The 23,205-nt window shown below is 50.2% G+C and overlaps 1 protein-coding gene across 4 annotated transcripts in view; it reads right to left on the reverse strand.

The window, feature by feature from the left end:
- LOC103053804 (transcription factor COE1-like) overlaps window positions 1-23,205 on the reverse strand; it is an 82,930-nt gene that overhangs the window by 7,495 nt on the left and 52,230 nt on the right. For 2 of the 4 annotated variants that reach the window (XM_088133235.1, XM_088133237.1), the window contains 6 exons: window positions 21,375-21,456; window positions 18,610-18,727; window positions 15,316-15,446; window positions 14,196-14,322; window positions 9,962-10,050; window positions 1,606-1,671 (listed from right to left, as the gene is read on the reverse strand). In XM_088133235.1, coding sequence (XP_087989361.1) covers window positions 1,606-1,671; window positions 9,962-10,050; window positions 14,196-14,322; window positions 15,316-15,446; window positions 18,610-18,727; window positions 21,375-21,456 — 613 coding nt within the window. Of the gene's footprint in view, window positions 1-1,605; window positions 1,672-9,961; window positions 10,051-14,195; window positions 14,323-15,315; window positions 15,450-18,609; window positions 18,728-21,374; window positions 21,457-23,205 lie in introns of all 4 variants that reach the window. The other 2 variants (XM_088133234.1, XM_088133236.1) reach the window with 1 other exon arrangement.

Here is a 23,205-nt window from a genome sequence, read left to right on the forward strand (position 1 = left end):
GGGGTGAGGAAAGATGGAGCTGTTCTAAGTCAGTTACTCAATGTCCCTGGAATTCCTAATGACAAACAGATGTCTGCTTTGGAGCCAGGTCTTTGTATGGGCCCAGCTAGAGCAGTGCGAGGCTTTGGAGAAAATGTGTGTGTGTGTGTGTGTGTGTGTGCACGTGTGCGTGTATTGAGGATAGCAAGCAAGATCCAAGAAATGGAAATGATTATCTGCACAGACAAACAACTGGGGGGATATTAGATACTCAAAGATTTCCGGGCCCCTAGAATCCTGGACCAAAGAAATGTCTTCACATCTGCAAGTCCATGGCTGGATCTGCAATCTGGGCCAGTTTCAGACATTTGCAGCCAACCGGAGCTGGGATAATAAAACTTCTGCATAGGGGCATTCTGCAACCTGGGGCACTCCAAGTGTGCTACCAGAGACATCATGGGAGGTGAAGTTCAGCATGGTCAAGGGTGCCAGGTAGGAAAAGCTGGAACAAAGGCAACCTTCTATGTCCTAAGGAGGTGTCTTGGTAGCGTTGCAAGTTCCATCTAGGGTAGAACCAGGAACTTTGCAAGTTCCATGTAGGGATGGAACCAGGTATGGATACAAAAACTCAGATAACCCCCAGGTGGCCTGAAAAAGGTGCAGAAAAAGTCCTCTATGAGGTCCTCTGGTCTTAATTTTTGCAGCCATATCTGGTGGTCCTACTTCAATCCTCACCTTCATCAGGTATGGCTAGGAAACCCCAGAGACCACCATGGGGTAACAGAGGTCAATAAAGAGATTTGGTGTTAAGGCTGTCATCCACTGAAACATCCCATAAAATGCCTAAATTAGCTATCTGGCACTCTGAACTAAAATGGCACTCAGGGGCCCATGGCTGTAGAAGTTTGCCCACCTTGTCTCAGCCTTGGCGCCAAGCCCATCTTCCATGTCATCTTGTATCACTGATCCCCAGGTACTACGCTTTGGCTGTGTTCACATAAAATGCTTATCTGTGGGTAACTCAACAGTGGCTTACTGAATTCTCAGTGTGTTGCATTTGCACACAGACTAGGTTCTCTCAACATGCTAGGCCAGTGTTTCTCAACCTTAGCAACTTTAAGACGTGTGGACTTCAACTCCCAGAATTCCCCTGCCAGCATGCTGGCTAGGGAATTCTGGGAGTTGAAATCCACACGTCTTAAAGTTGCTAAGGTTGAGAAACACTGCACTAGGCTAAAATGCTGTTGACTGGAATTCATGGTCTCTCGGTTTCTAGCCTGGTGCCTTATCCACAACACCAAACTGGCTCTCTTTATATGATTTAGAAGGCTGCAAATTTATAATTTTATAAGAGGGGTAAAACCCACAGCTCCTTGGTCTTGCTAGGGGTGAGTCAGAGCCTGTTTTTCCCCATCCGGACCCTGGGGCAGAATCGAGACAGCATCGCTTGGTTGATCAGGGGCAGAGATCCTCAGGGCATCGATGACCTTTGGGCCCATGCCGATGGGTGACTTCGCCCAGCACTTTCGCACAGATGTTAAACCAAAGCATGATGTTGCTTGACTCCCTCTGCTCTTCCCAAACGCCAGGGCAAGGGTGGCCAAGGGCGAGGGTGGTGAGACTTACTTGGTTATTGTGGGGCATCCCGTACAATGCTTCCACCAGATCTGCTGCTCTCTTCAGCAGCACCTCCTATGGTAAGAAAGACACAAGTATGGTTAAGACCTCGCCAACGAACTCTGTTGGTTATTTCTTTAGAAGTATTCTTCTTGCTACAGAAAACCCCAAGAACAAACGGTAACCATGCTCACGATAGAGCTGGTATGAGGGCAGAATGAAGCCCAAGTGAAGTCAGTACAGTAAAATTCATGGAAAAGTTAAAAAAAAAATCCAGTGAAGAAGTGCTTTGGGGGGTTCAGCCATTAACGCAATCCTGTCTGATCCTAGCAGGGCCCTCTTCCTCCCCTGGATGCCTTCCGGATGCCTTCTGGTCCCTCTCTGCAGTTCCCAGACAACCTGGCCAACGCATCTGGAAGGCACCCTGTGGAGGAAGAGGGCCCTGCTAGGCTTGCACAGCTGTGGAGACAGTCCACAGCCGGAATGCATTAGGTGCATTAAGATGAGGGGCAACCTTTGCGCACTTCCAAGGAAGGGCCCCTGGGAGCCCGCCCACTAGTTTGGTCCACAGGAACCTCTTCCTTGAAGGTGAGACCCTTCACTGGGCAAATCCTGCCTAATACCCCACACCTCGCCCAGGGCCCTCCCCCAAATGAGAACTTCTGCACTCCAAGGATCAATATAGCCTTTCCGGTGGCGGTGCTGGATATTATGATACATGACCCGGAGCAGCTCATTTTGGCCCATCTTGCTTTTTTCGGGCACGAGTTATCAACGTGGGAGAGAAATTGAATGCATCCTGATGAGGCTTGGGCTCTGTTTACCTCGCGCCCTGCCAAATATTCTCCAGTTTCAGGGATTGTTCTTTGGGTTTCTTTTTTGGATCACAAAGCAGTAACTTTGCTGGGATAGAAACATCTCTGGAAATTGCTGAGCCTGTGCAAATATTTCCTCCTCCTCCTCTCCGTTTCTGAACTGGGTTTAGCTCAACCGCTTCTCGGTTGAGGCTCCTATACAGTTGATCCTACCCAGTCAGGGAGCACAGCGACTCGGGCAAAACCAGGATCTAACTGCCGATACGTAGAGATAACTTTTGTAGCCGCATGCAAGCAAGGATGAAGGGAGCTGTTTGCCTTTTAACAAAATGCGTTAGCTTGGAAAGGTGCCACCGGACTCCTTCTGTGTTTTCCTGGGTGACATGTTTAGCTGAAAAGCACCTTTTGCACAAACTTTCCATCCTGTTACGCCAAAGCAGCAGAATCGGGAGCCTTCACCTAACCATTGCTGGTAATTCTGAGTTGTGAAAAAGAGTAAAGGAATCAAAGATTTTGGGATACAGCAGGCTTGCTTTTAACCTCAGAATTCTGGCTCCTTACAAGGAATTAATCCTCCCCCCCGCCACTCCTGGTTTGCACAACCCACTGAACAGACCAGGTTCACACAACATTCTATGCCACAAGAAGAAAGCTAACCCAGGTTAAAACTAACTAGGCTTTACAGATTGCATGCACAGAGTTGCTAGACCGTTACCGACTCGGCCAAACCCGTTGGGAGAACAGACCCATCGTTAACCAATTCCTGGGGCAGGTTGGCGAGGTTCCCCAGTCCATTGCTGAACCCACCACCCCAACCTTTCCCTCGCCCTGCTTCCCGACAACCGAGAGACCCGCCGGGCAGCTCTGGACGGTACATCAGGACCTCAAGGCTATCGGATTGCTGTCAAGCTAAGTGCCAACAATCACAAGCATTTGCTCTTCTGCCTTCTGCAATATCTCTGCGATCAATACAGTAATGGAGCGGGGGGGGGGGGCTTCCAGCCCATTTGTGTGCATTTAGCTCCCGTTAAGGCGGCATAAAGCGCCCGGTTAATTCTGGGCAGAAATGGCCGGGGCTGGGCTGGGGGTGGGTGGGTTAGGAAGGAACCGGCAGCAAGACCCCCTCCAGCTTTCCGACCCAACCCCCCAAGAAAACAAAGACTTGGAGCTGAGCCACCCTTTTGTGGAGCATCCAGAGGGAGCAGGCGTGGATGATCCGTTCTGCCGAAGGAGCCGGATGCTTGGAGAAAGCGGGGAGCACTAGGAATGGGGCTGGGGGGGCATCCAGAAAGGAAGCACGTCTTCCCGCAGAATGTAAGTGACCCGTGGAACTCACTCCCACAGGACACGGGGATGGCCGCCGGCCCCTGACGGCTTTGAAAGGGGACTGGATCAATTGGCGGAGGACAGACCTATCAAATGCTCTCGGTATGGGAGACTCACCGCCCCCCTCCACGCCCCCCACCTGAGCTGCAAGGAAGCGTTCGCAGGAGAGGCCAGATCCCGTCCCCTGCTTGCTGGCGCCCCAGTGGGACCAGCTGGGCTGCGGCGAAGAACCGGGGGCGGGACGAGGGCTGTTCTTGTCTTGTCATGTCGTGAAAGAGAGAGGACGAGGCTGACCTTTGGTCTAGCTTAAAAGATCCAGGGGATCTGTAGGAAGGATTAGCCAGTGAGTGGAAGAAAGCTTTCGGCAGGATCCCTCCTTTTATTCTATCTGAAGCTGAAGCCGCAGGGGATCTGGGAATCATTTTTCCATCACCCCCTCACACCCGTTTTCTCTTGGCATCTTGTGACCCATTCGTCTGCCCCAATCTGTGCATTCTTACAGGTTGGTGTTTAAAAGCCAATCGAGTACCAAAAGGCAACCTTAACACCTCATGAGGACTAGGAGCTTGACATTCCTGTAGGAATGATGCACCGTCCTGCAAGCCACACACTCCATTCCACGTTCAGTGTCTGATTTCATTATGGCCTTTTCAGCATGGAGATCACATGTGGGGCTTTAATTGTTTTATTTTTTTGCATTGCCGGAAATGAAGGTTTCTAGGGCTTTGTTGTTGATAAGAGAGGCCCTTCTACAGTGAGAGGAAAATACACAAATCTCCTTGTCTCCTGCATCCCTCCAAAGTTGTGCGCGCACACACACACACACACACACACACACACAGAGGGAACTATGTCTACCTGTTGACAGTCTTGCATGATGCATAGAGGAGGAGGGAGCTGGTGCCTGTGAGGCTCTGCTTCATCACAGCCCGGCTGCGACAGGCCGCTTAACTATGATGAATGACCAGCCCTGGCCGGCCACCCACTCCCCGGGCTTGGCTAAGAGAGAGGCAGATCACGGGCAGCTGAGCCGATCTGCAGGCCCCTTTTACGGTCTGTAAAGCTCTCCAGCGGCTGATAAGGAAGCGCCCCTGACGTTGTCTGGGAGTCTCACTCCCCGGACCCCGAACGTGGCCTCCGCTTTGGGGGCGGGGAGGGGAACAGAAAGCAAATCTGGATCTCCGGGGGCGACTTACCGCCGATTGGAAAAGAGTTCTGGCGTCCAACAGTTCGTAAGTCACGTCCCCGCCCGGTGCCCCTCTTTTCAACATTCTTTTTTGCATAAGACGAGGAGGACCCAAAAGAAATAAAAGGAAGGCGAATGCTGCAAAGGCGAGGAAATTGCAGGGCGAAAGGAAGAAATGCAAGAGATACAAGGGTCCCTGGGAGGATGGAAACGGTAACAGAATTCAGGTCGCAAACCACAAATTAAACCTCGGCCCCACGGGAATCTATTGTCCTGCCTTCCCCTTGCACCAGCGCAGGGCCACTTCCAAGGCTGGGAGGGCCCACGTTTCATCACTCCAAACACTGATGTCAGGGACGGAGAGTCCTTCCGAGCTAAAGTTCCTCACCGAGATAAGCTCCAGAGCTCTGGGACACCATTTAATGGCACATTAGCGTCTCTAAATCTTAATACCCCTCCTAGAATCTGGTTTCCCACTAAGATTATTCAGCCACGACGGGAGAACGAAAGGGCACAAACGAATCGTATGTATTAATGCCCTTTCACACATTGCAGCTTCCCACCCCCGCCTTTGTGATAAATTGGAGCAAACTTGAGATATACGGGTTCGTTTTTGTGTGGAAAGACTGCTATGGTAGCCCTAACCAGAGCATGGATGAAGTCTTTCATTCCAAGCAGGTGTGTTTTGACTGCTCCAGCACTCCATTTTAATAAAAAGGAACCCGACAGTTCTCCTTTTATTTTCTACCGTTCACGTCCAGTCGGGTTTCTTTCAAAGCAGAAGAGAACTTCAGTGCAATCTCACGGCTGCCACTGATGCTGTTGCACAAGCCACGTATCCAAGTATGTCCTATCTTTCACCGTACAACACTCCTGCAGTGGTTTGCAGTTCTCGCCTTTCCATTCCCTCCTACGGAAGACATCACGAGGGCCCCTTTTTTACAATGGAAAATCTGAGCAGCCAAGGGAAGAACTTCAGAGGGATGGAAAGATGCGTCACGGAAAAGGACGCTAGTCACAGCACACGCCGCGGATTGCACCAGACGCAGAAGCTCGAAAACTTCAGCAAGAGAAACAGGGAAGAAAAAACCGTCAAGTATCCTGAGAATGAAGTAGAAAAACAGAAGCCTCTTTTGCAGGAGAAGAGAAGCATACAGAAGCTGCCAGAAAGCTCACACATACCATCTCACCAGCCTGATGTCTGCCTAGCGCTGCCTTAATTCAAATTCATCAGAGCAGGCTCTGTTACCAGGCCCGATGATGTCACAACGGGTGTGATGTAACACCCCCCCCCGCCTCCCCTCGTGATTGACTCAGGAGGGTCATGACGGACCCTGCTGAATTCTGGAGACAAGCAACATTTCATAGGCTTTGCGGTTTCCTTCCCCGGGAACTGGCTCTTTAAAGAGAGAGATCCCTGGCTCAGGAATTCAGTGCAGGAAACGGTTTTGGCCAAAAAATTAACACCATTGCATAGAATGACGGACAGGTTTATTCTAATTTGCTGTTTAGTTATATTAAGAAAGTTTTCCCTAATTGTTACTCTGTACAAATGTCATTCTGGGTGGAAATATTGAATATGCTTGTTCACAATGGTTCTGTTTCCTCAAAATTACATGTATAATCTATTTCTTTCTTTCTCTCTCTCTCTCTCTCTCTCACAAACGGATGTGCAAAAATGAACATTCTGATTTGGCTGTGGTTCAGCAGTTGGTTGTGGCTTTCGGGATCAAACTACCTCCAATTTAGAGAATTGATTTTTGGAAAACTGGCTGGGACCCAGATTGGCTCAATCTGGAGAAAAAAGATGGAACATTCAGCTTTGCACATTCCTAATATTTTGTATGCATGTGTATATATTTCCAAGTTCTGCTCCTCTTTGTATCTTTTCATTTCCTGTGATTTTAGTTCTGAATTTATCTTCCTTTTCTTTCACTCTGTATTTTTAGCTTTCCTCTAGAGGTTTTGTTTGTTTACTCAATCACCCTTTTAAAAAAGTGAGCTCAAAATGGGAGATTTCTTTTTTTTTTTCAAAACATGCGTTTTAAAAATCTGCAAGCCCTGCAACCTATGATGTAGTCATGAAAGTTGCTTGCCCATTAAACCAGCATCACATGCTTAACCTAGTTAGTGGTAAGAAGCCAAGGAAAGGCCAAATGTCCCTCTGTTCCACCCCCAGAAGACTCAGCCAACAGTTCCAAAATTTCAGGGATTCTCTTGGACAAAAGGTAAATACTGTTCCCACATTGCACACTGAGTGAAATTTACTGACGTCACAAATACAAGTAGTCCTTGACTTACAACCATTTGTTCAACGTCTGTTCAAAGTTACGATGGCACTGAAAAAAGCGACTTACGACTGGTCCATGCGCTTATGACCGTTGCAGTGTCCCCACGGTCACGCGATCAAAATTTGGGTGCTTGGCACAGGCATATATTTATGATGGTTGCAGTGTCCCGGGGTCACGTGATTGCCATTTGCAACCTTCCCGGGAGGCTTCCGACAACAAAGTCAATGGGGGGAAGCTGGATTCACTTAATGACCATGTGATTCATTTAAGAACCATGGTGATTTGCTTAATGACTGCTGTGAAAAAGTTTGTGAAATTGGGCATGACTCACTTAAAAACTGCATTGCTTAGCGATGGAAGTTCTGGTCCAAACTGTGGCCGTAAGTCAAGGACTACCTGTAGCTTCAGATCGAGGCAGAATAATAAGAATCATCATCATCATCCCCAAAGTATAAATAGCCTCATGCACCAATAGTCACTACTTCATACGCCCTAAATAAGCAAACAAAAAGGATTCAACAAATGCATGGAAGAGACAAAGAGCCTCCATAAACAGAGGCAGTGTAACTCAGGAGCCATCTCATGGGGACACACAACTGCGGCATCTATTGTTGTATTTCCCTGAATCACTCCGAAAGAGAAAGAGGGCTAGAAAAACAGCCGTGTCTGTCTCCATCTCAGCGGATCTAATTCTAAAGGCAAATGAACTTGGATAAAAAGGGACCCTTCTTCCCGGGCATGACAGCGTCTCCAGGGCCTTCTGAGGAGCTCCAAGACTTGCTGATGGTGCTGGGAGGGGGAGGCCCAGAAAGAGGGACGGGGGGGGTTATGTCCACCTTGGGGAGGAGGCTTCTGAGCCCCCCCAAGCCCAGGGTAGTGAGCCACCAAAGGCAGGAGAGTGGAAGTCGCGGGGGCGGCAGCAGCAGCAGCAGCAGCAGCAGCAGCAGCAGCACCCGGGTCCCTGTCAAGCCATGATAAATGGCTCCAATTTGGAGGCTGCCTCCGGCTGTCACGCCCCATCTGAAGGCCCCTCTTGTTGCCAGCTGCTCTCTGCCCAGAGGCATTAGCAGACCCTCCCAAGGACGCGCGAGCAAGAGGCACAAAGCCGCCGAAGCGGGAGCCGCGCAGTGCTCTTGCCGGATGTGGGCGCCGAGCGCTCCTCTGGCCTCGGGGAAGCCCAGCCTTGCTCTGTTCCAGCTCATGGAGGTCCCGTGAGGGATTCTCAGGGAGCCATCAGGAGCGTGTCCCCCTCGTCCCTTTGCACGGCGGGGGGAGGCGTCTTCTGAACGACAAGGCCGTTTCGATCTCTCTCGGGGCTCGAGGCGATTCCCTGCCCGTGATTCTGCTGAGAAGCTGAGCCTTCCCCGGAATGAAAGTTCTGTAAAATCATTTGATTGATTGACTGACTGACTGATTATGTGCCATCGAGTTGTTTTTGACTCCTGGCAACCACACTGATAGATTTTCTCCATGACGATCTGTCCCCAACCTGGTCCTTCAGGTCTTCCAAGGGTGCCCCCATCGCCACCGTAACTCAGTCCATCCCCCTGGCTGCTGGCCGTCCTCTTCTTCTCTTGCCTTCCACCTCTCCCAGCATCAGAGCCTCCTCCAGAGAGCTGGGCCTTCACATAAGGTGTCTGAAGAAGGATAACTTGAGCCTGGTCATGTGTGTCTCGAGTGAGAACTCTGGGTGGATTCGTTCGATGATCCATCGGTTTGTTTTCTTGACTGTCCAGGGTCTTAGGAGTCTTCTCCAACACCAAAGTTCAAAATCGTTTGAACACCAGCTCTAAACTCTGGTGCAAATAGGGTGGAACAAGACTTTCTTCCCATGTTCCCCAACATTTCATCAAATGCTATCATGTACCCCCCTCCCCGCCTCTGCCAGTGTTCTCTTTCTCCCAGGACCGTCTTCTTCAACTTGGTGCCCTCCAAACACCAGGACTGCACCTCCCAGGATTCCCAGCATGCTGGATGAGAATCGTGGGAATTTTCATTCCAGCTCATGAGGAAGGCGTAGGATGGAAGAAGAACCAAAACATACATACATATGTAAATACATACATACATACATATTCTGTTTGCACCAAGATGGAGCTGCTATTACAAAGAGATTTGCTCGGAGCAGAGATCCCCTGTGTTGGGAATATGTTTGGGGTCTGATTGTTCTTCTGGCATGAAGTCTTATTGTCATTGTTTTATTGTGTGGTTTTTTTGGGGGGGTACCTTTCTCGTTTGCAGTTCAGTCTTGCTCTTACGATTTACGGTTGTTATCTTTACCGTGGAGGGATATGATACATAAACTACTCAGATTGGAGCGGCATCTAAGCCTTAGCAAATAAATATTAAATACTATTTAATTTTAATTTTTATATTTAATCACACCCTGCGATCACTTTGAACACACCGTTGTGGCCACCATATTAGTTTTTTTCACCCCACACCCCTGAAGTCAACAAATGCAGGAAAACGAGGTGGCAAGACTTCAGGACTGTTCAGCGCTTCCCCCAGTAATAACAATAATTAGATAATAAACAAGAACAACAACTCCCTGCAAATTGAAAAAAGAAGAAAAGTTCTATTAGGGTTACTAAGAGTTTCTCTCCCTGCCCCCTACCCTCGCTAGAAATTTCGGAAACAGGACTCGTCCCCCCTTTGCTCGAAGTGAAAACCTGGAGCAAGACTCGGCCGGCCGCTCGCAAAGCCCGCGTGGCTTGTCCAGCGCGGCGGGAAGACGGTGTCCCTACCTTGGGCAAGCGTTCGGGGTCGCCGGGATGCCGCGGGATCACCTTCTGCAAGCGCTGAAACCCATAATCGATTGTTGGCTCGTTCAGGGCTAGGGAGGGAAAGAAGGACGCAATCAGGGCCGCCGGGCTGAGGCTGCAGCATCGAAGGAACCAGCAAGGGGACTTCAGAGGCACGGCGAACCCCTCCTGAGGTCCCTGCCCTAAGCAGCCCCGGGACAATCCATTCGGAGGGTCTCACTCCCTTGGCTTCTGTTGTTTCTTAAGTTTCCTGGGGGGCCCTGGAGAAAGACCCTCATTTTACCCCTGGTGTTTGGCTTTGACAGCTAAAGAGCTGTCTGCTTATCGTGGTTTCAAATGTATGTGGAGCCTGGCTGGACAAACGTACGTTTCTCATTGGACAGTGCAAACCCTGTACAGATGTCTGAATCCTTACGGCCACATCCCCAAAGGCTGTGATTTCTGGGATGGTAGGCCTGAAACAAAGACTCCTGTAACTGACTCTAGTCCTCGGCATGAACCTAGAATGGCATTGGCCTTTTTTGCAGTCACAGCACCCTACCGGCTGACGCTCAGCTGACCGTGACTTTGGGCTTGCTATGCAAATATCCAAGTCGTTTTTGTGGCCACCATATGCAAGTGGTTTGCCAAAGCCTCCCGGTCTCATCTGCTGCCCTAGGATTTCCTTGTGGTCTCCCATCCAAACACTAACCTGTCCCTTAGCTTTTTGAGATCAGCAAAACTGCGAATTGCCCCCAGCCAGGACGCCCAACTATCCAAATAGGTCACTTTGACTCAATCAAGATGTGTTAATCCCACAGCCTTCCCCCCACCCCACCCCCACCTGCCTTCTTGGAAAGAGCAAGGCGAACATGAACATGGGGCCCAGACTTCTCCCCTGCTCTGTCGCCATGCCAGCGGGAGAAGGTACCCCTTTACCTGGATCCCCTCCAACAGACACACGCAGCTTCCCTGTATCTCCTCCTCCAACTCTGCTCCCCCCCCCCGTCCCCTGCCCAGATTGGCGTGCTTCATTACCACACTAGGATGAAGATGGATTGCTTGATTTAGTCTAAACATATGCTGCGATTTCAGTCCTGGGCAGCACTCGCGCACCAGTAATTGGTATTGATTTCCCTGGCTCCCAGGGCTGCCCCCCCCCGCCTTTTACAGGCCACAGCACGCGGGATTAGCCATGCAATGAGGAGGAGGGGGCAATCCCCCCCCCCGGGTTATGCCCGGGAGACAGCTGAAGATGAGGTGGGGGGAGGATTCTCGGTGGTGGTCCCATCTAACTCGCCCGGGGGTGATTTGGGCACCTTGGCACCCCCTGCTCCCAACGCTACTGTGGGCTCTTCCATTCCCAAAGTGGCTTAGGAGGTTCTCGCTCGAGATGCAAGCGACCATCCTCCGTCCCAGATGGGAGGAAACATCAGATCTCATCCGGGCACTTTCAGGCTCTGCGCTTCCATTAGCAGCTTCTCTTTCACACCCACAAAGGGTTTTCTCTAAATCCAGTGTTTCTCAACCTTGGCCGCTTTAAGAGGGGTGGACTACAACTCCCAGAATTCCCCAGCCAGCCATGCTGGCTGGGGAATTCTGAGAATTGAAGTCCACCCCTCTTAAAGCGGCCAAGGTTGAGAAACACTGCTCTCATGCCTCCTCCCCAAGCCCCGAAATCCAAACTTTCGGCTAGCAAAGGTCTCCGAGGAGTTGGCCCGGCCCTGTGCCCCTGTAGGCTCCGCCAGACAGCAGACCCCATCCTATGTCGGAGAGCTGGCTGTGAAAGGCAGGGAAGGGGAACTTGCCCGACGGAGTTTGCACTTGGGGCACATGCCTCTGGTTTGGGCTGCCAAAGCGCTCCTTGGAGGAGGCCCCCTGCGCTGGGTGCTTAGGTTGAGCCTCTCTCTGCTCCCGGGGGGGCTTCTGTGCAGGTCTCCCTTCATTTCTCCTGCCTCACAGCAATCCTGTGAGGTAGGCTGGGCTGAGAGGGAGCGAATGCCCCAAAGTCACCCCCTGGGTTTCAAAGGCTCAGGGTGCACTTGAACCGGGACCTTAATTCAGCCCCTTCACAGCTGTTGGGTCCTGGTCTGCGGGGGTGCAGGAGGAGGATCTGGTTCAATGGGGTCCAGCCCCCCTGAGTCAGGCTCGGATCCCGGGAATGATTTGACGCTGCCCTGTGGCTTCCTCGCCCACCAGACCCGCGTGGCTGGCACTGCGCCTCTCCAAGCCCCGGTCTGGCCGCCAGGATAGCCTGAAAGGCCTCCGTCCGGCTTCTGGGCCCAGACGGGGGGGGGGCGGGGGGGCCGAGAGCATCCCCTCGGGGTCCCAGGCAGAGCATGGGCCGTCCTCCCCCTGGACCGTCCGAGCCAGGCTAGGAGCGGTGGAGACAAAGAGCATCGGATTCTGTTGAGATTTGATTCTAGGCCGGCTGCCCGGGTCACTGTGGCGAGATGGGGGGCCGTATAAATGGGCCGAAGTGAAGTGTAAAGTAAATAAAGTAACATAACGTAACATAAAATGCAAAGTAAAGTAAAGTGAAGTGAAGTGAAATATAAAGCAGCATAACATAACACGTGAAGTGAAGTGTAAAGCGAAGTCAATAAAGTAGATTCATGTAACATAACGTAAAATCTAAAGTGAAGTGAGGTGAAGTGAAGTGAAAAGCAAAGCAAAGCAAAACGTAAAGTGAAGTAGAACGGAACGGAACGGAATAATCAAATCAAATCAAGGCTGCAGCTCATAGTGTGGAATGCCAAGTGGGCGTTTTAGCAGGCAACGGATTCTCCTCCAGTCCAAATCCAGAGCTTCTGGGATGCCCTGTGGGCTGGACATTTCTGTTTGCCCCAAATACCTTCCAGTTCATTTTCCTCTTCTGACCTGGTGGCCCAGGAGCCCCCCAGCGTGGACCGGCCCTTCCGCCACCTGCCGCCACGGGGCCCCGTTCAGGCCAGCCCTTTCCAGCAAGGCGGTGGGAATGCGCATTAGCCACAGGGCTCTGGCTTTTGAGAATCCCCGTCTGCACTTTTAAAAAACAACCTCCTGCTAAAGAAGGCTGGGAATAACTCTCCACGCGGCTAGCAGAAGTGGGGAAAAACAGACCAACCATAGATCAAAACTCACCCTAGGAGATGCCGGCTAACCCTGAATAGAACCTTAACTGGCAAGAGGCGCCCATTTTTTTCCCCACTTTTATCACCAATGTCAGCGTCACTGTTGTAATGAGTCCCCCCTAAACCAAGTTTCTAGTCCTTAAGAACACTATGGCACCTTTGGCCGCAGACAGGGGTCAGCCAGCAAAAGAACGAATAAGCCGCCCGCCCCAGATTTTTTGGAGCCCACGGCCAAAGCCGTTCTAACGGATGAAGGTTTTAGTTTGTCATGGAACTGCTGTTTCCCATCAACAAAATAGCACGAATTAGGCCAAATAAGCAAAAAGCTGCAAATGAGCTTAATTTGCACGCTCTCTAATCTGCATCTGCCGGCCTCTGTTTGCACTCGTCACTCTGGCCTGGCTGCAGAATTGTGACTCGTGGCAAAGCCCACAACTCTAACACACACCTTGATGGCAGCAGACGGGCCGAGGTCTCTCCCTCCTATAACAAGGACTGACTCATTTCCCCCCCTCTTAGCTTGGGAAACCTTCCTTCTTCCCCCCAGAACTGGAAAGAATCAGAGCCAGGTGGGGCGGGGGGGGGCAGAGGAGCACGCCTGGGTGTGTCTGCGTCCTCGCCATATTCCGCCTCCTTTACCCAGAACTTCTTCTGCAAGATCAGCACCATAGATCGTCCATGCACAAGATGGTGAAATTTAGTCCGAGCACCACACAGAGACCTAGAACTGCAGGTCACCCACTGTGTTACGTATCCAGCCATGTTGGTTGCTGGCAGCATGTCTGAAGGTTGTGGAAAACAGGGGAAAGTCTTGCTTTTTGTGCTGACTTGGCAGGCACAGCCATGTGCCTGTTTAGCAATGATCTGGGCGCGCCCGTGTTTCTTCTGGGTTGTTTCTAGCTTTGAGATTTCCTTGTGGTCTCCCGTCCAAGGATTACCCAGCTACACCAGTGCTAGTTAGCCCTTTGAATACAGCCAAGGTCGGGCAGATGCCCCCACCTGCTGTCGGCGTGTAGGGATTTCGTCACACGGTCTGCGGCCACCAGCTTCGTGGCAGAAGCCGCAGTGCCCTTCTCTCCCTTCTCTCTTGCGCTGCCCGCCTCTCCCTCTTGCCTGGCGCTTACCAGTGTAGACAAAACGCCCCGGGGCTCCCTTGCAAAACTGCTTTGACTTGTAGGAGAGCGTCACCTCCACCACCCCTGGGATGTGCCGTGGTGGCGTCTGGACACGGATGGCGTGTGGCGTGATGAGCTGTTATGGGGAGAAGAGGACAGTCAAACCAGAAGGGGAAGCTTGACAGCAGGGCAAGAGGCAGGGCACAGAGAAGCTGTGGACATTTGCGGCTTGCAGCCACCTCCTCCTCCGCCGCCCCCCATCCGTGGGGTTTATGGTCCCTTGCTCTAGGTCCACACTTCTTCCTGCACTCCCCCTCTCTGCCACCTACCCCGAAAGAGCCCGTGGACGTGGAGCAACAGCCCAGGAAACTCCTTCTAAGAGAACCAGGCAGAGAGCCTTTTGGAGGGTAGCCAACACTGCCCATAAAGGGGATGCCAATGGCCCCCACGAGGGATGGGCTGTGCTTTGGACCCAAAAGTGGGAGCAGGGAGGGGAGCTGTCAATGCCTCCTTAACTCAGAGGTGCATTGCCCGGTGCCCAGAGAAAGACGCAGCTTCTTCCAGGGCCCAATGACAGGGGTGCCCAAGCAGACCTCTTTGACCCCAGACCGAAAGCCGTTTATTTGCCGAACGGCTCTAACTTTCATGTTGGTTCGTCCACCGAGCGTGGAGGTGGGCGGGCTTGGCGTGATGTCTGCCTTTTGTTAACTTGGTCTGGATTGTTTCTGCAAACTCTCCCAGGAGCAAAAAAATGAAGAGTGGCAGAAAGATGGCGTCAGATCAGCCTGGGACTCTTCTGAGTTGGTTGGAACTCAAGGCCTTTGGGTTGGGGGAGACGGGGAGGGAAGAAATGGATGAGGAAGGGATGGGAAAAAAGGGGAGGGGTGGGGAGGGGAGAGGAATCAGACATAATACGATGGGATTGGAAGAGAAGGGGAGAGGGAGAGGAAAAGAGGGTGAAGGGAAGGGAAGGAAAGGATGAATGGACAGAGGAAAGGGGAAGCAGAGGATGGGTGGGGGATGGAGAAAGGGAAGCGAAGGGGAAAATGGAGGGAAGTAAGAAGAAGGGAGAAAGAAAAAGGTGGGAGATAAAAATGAATCCAGCAAGGAAGGAAGTCTCCAAACTCACCTCACTCCACACCAGCATGGTGCCAAAGACCACCTGAAGCCCGTCAAAGAAGTTGTCCCCGATCACAATGACGGTGGCCCCGCCTGTCGTCCAGCCTTCACTGGGGCTGATGGCTTTGATGCAGGGCGTGGCTGCTTTAGGAGGGGAGGGGGGAGAGAGGGCAAAGGGTCAGGGACCCCCCAAGCAGAGCAGGGGGGAGAAAAGATCCTCAGAATGGAGGGGCAGGGGGCCCAAGGCAAGGGCATGAGCACCAAAAAGACACCCCCTTGCAGCTCAAAGGAGCCCCATTCGGGCAGACGGAGGGGAAGCAAATATGGAGGAGAGTCAAAGGAGGACCACCCTGGTCTAAGGTCTTAAAGCCAAGCCAACATTCTGACCAGTATGGGCTGGAGAAGAGCTGGCCTTGAACCGGGAGCAGAGCCACCTGGCTCCCATTCCTGCTGGATGTTCTTCTGACTACCTCCCTTCCCCAGGCAGGTGGTGACCTCCTTTGCGGAGGAGACATCAAAGGGATATGGTCCTCATCACTTTGGAGAATGGGTGGGGAGAACACCCAAGCGAGGAATCCTTGCTTTGCCCCACTCTCCTGGGAGGTGGAAAGTGAGCCGGCAGGGGACTTCACTGGAGGCTTCCAACAGAGGCTGGGTGGTCCTCTCTCAGAGATGCTGTAGAGCAGTGTTTCTCAACCTTAGCCACTTTAAGCTGGGTGGACTTCAACTCCCAGAATTCTGGGAGTTGAAGTCCACCCAGCTTAAAGTGGCCAAGTTTGAGAAACACTGCGGTAGAGGATCCTACAATGAGCAGGGAGGTGGACTGGCTGACCTTTAAGGTCTCTTCCAAACTTTAGGACTCCAATTCTAGGGAGATGGTGAGGCTGGAAGCCAACGCTGTGATGTTAGTGCATTCTGCATGAAGAAACGTGGCCCAGCTTGCTTGCTTAATTAATTAAATCAACCAATCAGTCTATCTATCCATCAAATTACTCTAACCAGTCCAATAGTAATACTAAGTAACTGGAAGGCTCCGCTGTTCATATCATAACAACAAGAGCAGCTACTCCCTCTTCTGCTTTCTGGCAGCCACCATGTCTGTCGAGTGCAATTAAAGTCAGTGCTCGGCTGGGAATGATGGAGGTTGTTGTCTGGGACACCACCAGGTTGCAGAAAGTTGTTCTGAAGAACTGAAGGCCGCTGGATGGGAAAGGCTGCTTCGGCGGTATACTGCTGTTGATCAAGGAGGGTCAGTAAAATTTCTTTGGCTACCTGAAAGTTTCCCATTTAGGGGGAAGTCATCAAATTCCAGTTCCTTGAAGGAAACAGCAGAATATATTTGGAAACAGGCCAGAAGTAAGGCGCGAGGGCCTTGTTCCATCACTCCCTATGGCCCTAGCATTTATTTATGTCTTTATTTAATTCAATTTGTACACTGCCTGACTCCCAACAACTCTGGGTGTTTATTGCTTTATTTATGGCTTTCATCAGCTTCCCAGATGTACTCGTGGGCCCACTGATGAAAGCAAGTCACAGGACAGCCCACTCCTGCTGTTCCCCCTGGCAAATGGGATTCAGTAGCATCCTGCTCTTGAACATGGAGGCTCCAATCAAACATTTCTGGTGAAACCTCTCTGTTTAAGAGCAGTATATTACTGAATCCCAGTAGGCTGGTGGGCTTCTCCCCAGGACAGGCACTAGGTGCTTGTGGGAAACAAAAAGGAGGCTGGAGCTAGAAACCTGGTCTTTTGGGGGGTCTTTTTGGCCAGCCAACTGAGCTGTGGGAGGGGGGGATTTCTGAGAAACAGGCAGCTGTTAGATGATGGATCCATTGCTCTGAAAAACACTCCCTGTGGAACTTTTCACATCTGGGTTTTCTGAGTTTAACCAATTTTTTAAAAATGCCAGTCATTTTATGCCATCTAATTTAATGTACTGATTTACAGTTGTGTGCTATTTATTTATTTATTTTGAATAGCTCTCCCACTATCCAGAGGTTTCCATGGAGGGCTACACTTCAATTGTTTGCATAATGTTGATAGGACACTGCAAACAGTCATTCCTTGTGGGGTGCCATTTTGAGTTACCTACCCTAGAAATGTATCTGAAGTTGGGGTCCAAATGCCAATCAATCAATCAATCAATCCCTACATCAATCCATATATGCATATCTGCTTGTGCTCATGGAGAAAGATGGATTGGTCAGTGATTAAAAGCTGGGGAATTACAGAAGTTTGACTCAACCATTTTCATCTACTGTTTATAGTTGCTCATAAAATTGCACTGATTTGGAGCAATCAAACCCTTGGCAGGCTAGTAACCTCCACCAAGGTTGGTCTACCATTCCAATTCTCATCCATGCTGTGATGGGAGCCATAGACCAGCACTGCTGAAGGTCACCGGGTTGGTGAAAGCTTCCATGAATACAAGTCTTCTCCGTATTAGTTAAGCAGAGTTCCATCTTCAGGAACAACTTCTCTCTCAGAATATTAATGGTCGGGAACAAATGTCTATGGCCACTTAGTTGTTCTGGGTATCTGTGATTAGATGGTCTGATCCATCAAGGAGATCCTTATGGTTATCTTTAACAGTAAGTTCTGTCCAACAGTGGAACTCTACCTAATGGAGGTTGCAGGTTCTCCATCTCTGGAGGTTCTTACGAAGTTGCTAGAATGTTTTAATTAGTTTTCCTGCAAACTACAGAGGGTTAGACTAGGTGATACTCATGATCCCTTCCAATTCCACAGTTCTATGATTCTGTGATTCTCTTCTTATCCCACTCTTCAAATGAATTTCTAGAGTGGCTTACAATAGAAATGTCACCTACAATTCATTGAACACCAGAAGAACAGTCAATATACAGTATAGGAAAAATAACAAAATCTATATAACAGCAACACCTGATGAACTGAATGGAAGAAATTTTTCCAAATCTGAGGCCAAGTGTGAAAATTCAGATGTTCCTTCAGTGTCAATTTCTCCAACCTGGCATCTCCAAATGTGTTGGGACTGCTACTTCCAAATCACATCCAGCAGGTACCATGTTGGGAAAGGCTGCTCAGATGTATGATCTGTGGAAACCATGGCATGGATTTGTAGACCTGAAAGACCTGGATTTGTAGACCAGCAGTTGGAGCTTCAGAGCTGTTCTTGCAACTGAGGGTTTGGAGCTCCTTCTCTTGATGGTACAAGAGGGGTGAGCAAGGACCAAAATTATGGAGTTCCAAAGGTCAGACACACACCCAGCAAAGTGACTTTGTGGTTTATGGTTTGCAAAATTGAACCTTATAATAAGGAATGATACCTTCTGAGGGATCCAACCTCCGTGCTCGGCGTCCATGTTTGGAATTGTTGTGGACAAACATATTGTCAGAAACTGCAAGGACGTGGCCATCTACATTCACTGTCGTTGACACCACAACCTGAGGAGAGGGAAACATCAGCGATATGCTGAGGACGAAAGGTCAGAAGGAAGCCTTCAAGGATGACCAGGACAGAACCAAAAATGGTGGTAGCAATGTTAGAAATTTAGTTACTGAAAAAACAGTTTCCTTCTACTGTTTGGGTAGTGGGGTGTTGTTGTTTTAAAATAATTTTAAATTTTATTATTAAAGTAGCAACTAACTAGTAAGGGAAAATTACTTCCAGAAAATGCAAAAGAAAATATGTAAAAGAAAACAAGGAAGGAAGGAAGGAAGGAAGGAAGGAAGGAAGGAAGGAAGGAAGGAAGGAAGACACCAAGTCTGTCTATTATCTCTATCTATCTATCTATCTATCTATCTATCTATCTATCTATCTATCTATCTATCTATCTATCTATCTATCTATCTATCATCTCCCTGCAGAATGTTGATCTTGCCTAGAATGCAACTGGTTATTTTCCCGATGTGTTGGACTACAACTTCCATTGCCCAAAACACCAAGTTGAGGTGGGCACAACTGGGCAATCCCCTACCTTCAAGGTGCTCCACTACCTAAATTTTGACTGGGGACAACCACAGTGGCACAAAAGCTTCTATCTGCAAATGCCTTCCCAAGCAAGCACATCCCATGATTAAGAGTACGACCGTTCAAGAACAAAAGAGTTGATTTCCCTTTTTTTCCTTTCCGTCTTGCGCTGGGCACTGGCCAGAGATACAAAAGGAACCGGGTTTGGTGGTGCAAAATCAGAGTGTTGTGGGCCAGGACTCCCCAGGTATCAACCAGCACTGACTAGCTAGTAGCTTCTTCATCAGCCTGCTTGCATAAGGATATGGTAATTGTGACATTTTTACATGATTAACAGCCATTCCAATTTGCATAGCATTGGTGCCAGGCGGCCGGCGGCTGCTGGAGCAAACAAGCACACCCACCTTGATCAGCAAACCCCAGCACCAGGTTGCAAGAGAGAGGGGAGGGAAGCAGTGTCCCGGATGGAGAACAGCCAGCATCCTTGCAGGCTGCTGGACCTTCATGGGGCTGGCCCAATACGTTAGATTTCACTGCTGTTTGCATGACCATCTGGATTAAATCACCCCAAATCTTGGACCTGGGGAGGCCAAAGCAGCAAAAAAGCACACTGCCTGCCCTCTTTGTGGCTGCAACAGTCGGAACGGCAGGAGTCTTCTAAACCTCCCGTTTGCCCCTGGGGGGACCTGGAGGGAGGGACCCTTTGCGATTCCAGGACCTTCTCACTGGAGCTGCTTGGCACTGGATTCTGGGCTTCCAACATGCAAAGTGGGTGCTGTGCTGCTGGGCTATGCTCCTCCACCAGTTCCTGCACTCGGTCCTCTGTCTCCAGGCCTGGCAGAGGGTCATCAGAGAATGTGAACAGATCCCATCTGTCCCCATTTCTCCTTCCCCAGTGGTCAGGCCCACTGCCACCATCTGAGAAGAGGGCAGAGGGAGGACCCCACCTTTGCTCACTAGACGTGGGAAAGTTGGTCACTATGGGGATCTCTACAGGGGGTGCTGTGCCCTGTTTTCCCCTTCCCTACAAAGATCCATCTTGCATAGTTTCTGGATCAGGGGACATGGGCTACAGCAGGGTTCCTCAACCTCAGCAACTTTAAGATGGGTGGACTTCAACTCCCAGAATTTCCCTGTCCACCCATCTTAAAGTTGCTGAGGTTGAGGAACCCTGGGTTACAGGTTGCGTTTCTGGGTTATGGGACACGTGCCAGAATGTTGGTAATGGGCTTTTTGCATTGCCGAGAGGGATTTGGTTAAGCAAGCAGCTTTGACTGGAATCAAGAGGGTCCCCATGTTTGGGGACCAGGACATCCCACTATGAAATGGGCAGGGTTGCCCCTGAACCACCATTCCTTGGATCAAAGCCAGGATTACTCATGCAGCCTGCAAGGACTTGGGAGATAAAACAACCTGGCATTCCTATGACTTCTGTGGAATCACGGCCTTCCCTGGATAAAGGTGGTCGTGAAAAAGAGGGAGAGTCATGGAGGTCCGCTTTTATTGGGGAGAAGAAGGCGGATCAAGTGATCAGTTATTCAAACTAGCCAACTGATGACCTAGTAGGATAGAGTTGGGGAAACTCCTCCAGAGGATGCTCAACTAAGATCCATTAACTAGTGTGGCCAATGGAAAATGGAGGATCTCAGAATCCCACCCCTGCTCCAGATCCGTGTGGGGATCCACAGTTGCTTAGAAGCTTTTCCTGGGGGTCAACCTGCTGCAGGTTGCATTAGCTTCCCAGGGTCTGAGATGATGATACCCAGTTCACTTCCAAACCAGTTCAGGAGAGTGATTTTGATGCCTCTACATCCTAAAAGATTCAGCCCATGCTTCTTGGAGATCAATGCATCTGCAATTTTCCATTGTGAACCCAGGTGCATTGATGTGCATTGTCCTCCATAGCTGCCCCCCCCAACCAATGGGTCACCCTCTTCCTTGAAGTGCATCGCCACCTGAGATCCACCACATTTCGCGTGGGGCCTCCTGGCTCCAGGGGATTCAAACAAACCAGATGAACAAATGCTACAAGGAGGGTATCTTCTTTTTTAGAAGGGTGTCTCTAGAGAAGGGCTGAAAGAAGAGACATGAACTAGCGCCTCATGCAGCACAGGACCTCACCTGGAACCGGCGCATATCTCGGGGATTGCCAGCATTCTTCAAGCAGTTCTGATTGCATTTGAGGAAAAACTTGAGAAAAAATCTAGAAATAGGAGAAAGGAGAAAAAGGCAACATTATTTGCTGGGGCGGGGAGGGGGGCAAACTGCTTAGTTGCCTTGAGGATTCCTTGGCTTCTTATAAGAGTTTGACCATTGACCAGCCTCTGACCTGACAAAGGATCCCAGTGATTCCCCTCCCTCCCTCCCTTTATTTCGCCATTCATTCGTTCTTTCCTTCCTTGTCCATGCCTGCCTGCCTGCCTGCCTTCCTTCCTTCCTTCCTTCCTTCCTTCCTTCCTTCCTTCCTTCCTTCCTTCCTTCCTTCCTTCCTTCCTTCCTTCCTTCCTTCCTTCCTTCCTTCCTTCCTTCCCTCCCCAGCAACTACCAAACATCTCAACCCTAACCCTGTCTGCAATTTCCCAACCGGATCGGGCAGAGTTTTGATACTTCCTATTTCCTGCCCTTCTCCCCAGGGAGAACATGCACATAAGCCATAGGTAAACCAATAATCATGCATATCCATGGCTGTACAGCAGTTGGACCTCCCCACCGTTTCCATACAGGAAGTTGAAGATAAAGATCGGAGGATGGAGATCGTATCAGACATGGAGTACATTGTGCAAAGATGCACTGAAGAACTTGAAAACTGATTTAGCCGGCTAACTTCAGCTGAGTTCAGCTTGCCCTATACAGTACTTCAAAGACTTGTCCCTTATTTGGGATGAAAATGTAGTGCTTCTTTTCAAGTGTGCAATGAACATGGTTTGTTCCATTTGTGGTTTGGGGACGATGCACAATAACTACAAAAAGCATTAATGACAAGCAACATTAAATCCCACTAATTTCAAAGAAGCTTAATTAGGGCTAATTTGGTCTGAAAGCCACTGATGAATTCTAGGAACAAGTTCCTTACAAAACCGTTTATTACGCTATTAAATTAATATATCTATTAAATTGCAACCCTGTTTCTTTTCTGAAGTAAGTCCTACAGATATCTTTAAAATCTTTAGAACTTGGTGAGTTATTCTGGAGGTCTTTGGGTGGCAACCCTGGTTTTCGTTAAGAAAGAAGACGGAAGGAAACAGGGGTTGGTTATCCCCAGATTCAGCTCATGAGAACTAGAAACCTTATAAAGCAAGAGTGGTTTTGCTTATGGCCACTCCCCGGCCATGCCTGCCTCCCTGCCCAAAAATCCAAGTTCTGCACTTCTCTCCTTCTCCATCCTGGTGTTGGCCCTTTAAGGTGGCTCTGAAATGCATCCTTGTTTGTCTAAAAGGGTATTGATTGGTAACTGATTCCTGGCTGTCTTGGAGGCAGCTAATGGACTCCATTCCTGCACAGAATGATCAATCAGGGAATAGTAACTCTGGAGATATCTGAGTCCGCAGGGAGGGGAGAAAGGGAGAGGCCCGTGGGGGTAGGGTGGGGGGAGGAAATAGGGAGTGCAGGATGAGACCCTGGGCTGGAGAAACTCCACGGTCAAGTCACCTCTGCACTCTCCTTGCGCCTTCTCGGACATGGTGTTACGATGCAGCGTTCTGCTCATCCTCATTTGGGAGGCTCTGAAAAACCCAAACCTGCTTCTAACGGCAGACTGATCCCGGGGAAGCTGGCTGAGGAGAGACCTCGGGGCAGGAGTTTGCAAAGCACCCACCGCTGGCATCGCTCTGCAGGTCCTTCGGTATGGAGAGGACTGGCCCGTTAGGGGCCGTGCGCGGGCGTGGGCAGGCAACTCCGGCTGGAGGAACGGGCAGCCTTCGGCGGGATGGGCCATCCCTTCCACCTTGGACTC

This window comes from Python bivittatus, unplaced genomic scaffold (assembly GCF_059951505.1).
Source record: "Python bivittatus isolate LINGU-HERP-01145 unplaced genomic scaffold, Pbiv_v1 ctg000070_np1212, whole genome shotgun sequence".
NCBI lineage: Eukaryota > Metazoa > Chordata > Lepidosauria > Squamata > Pythonidae > Python > Python bivittatus.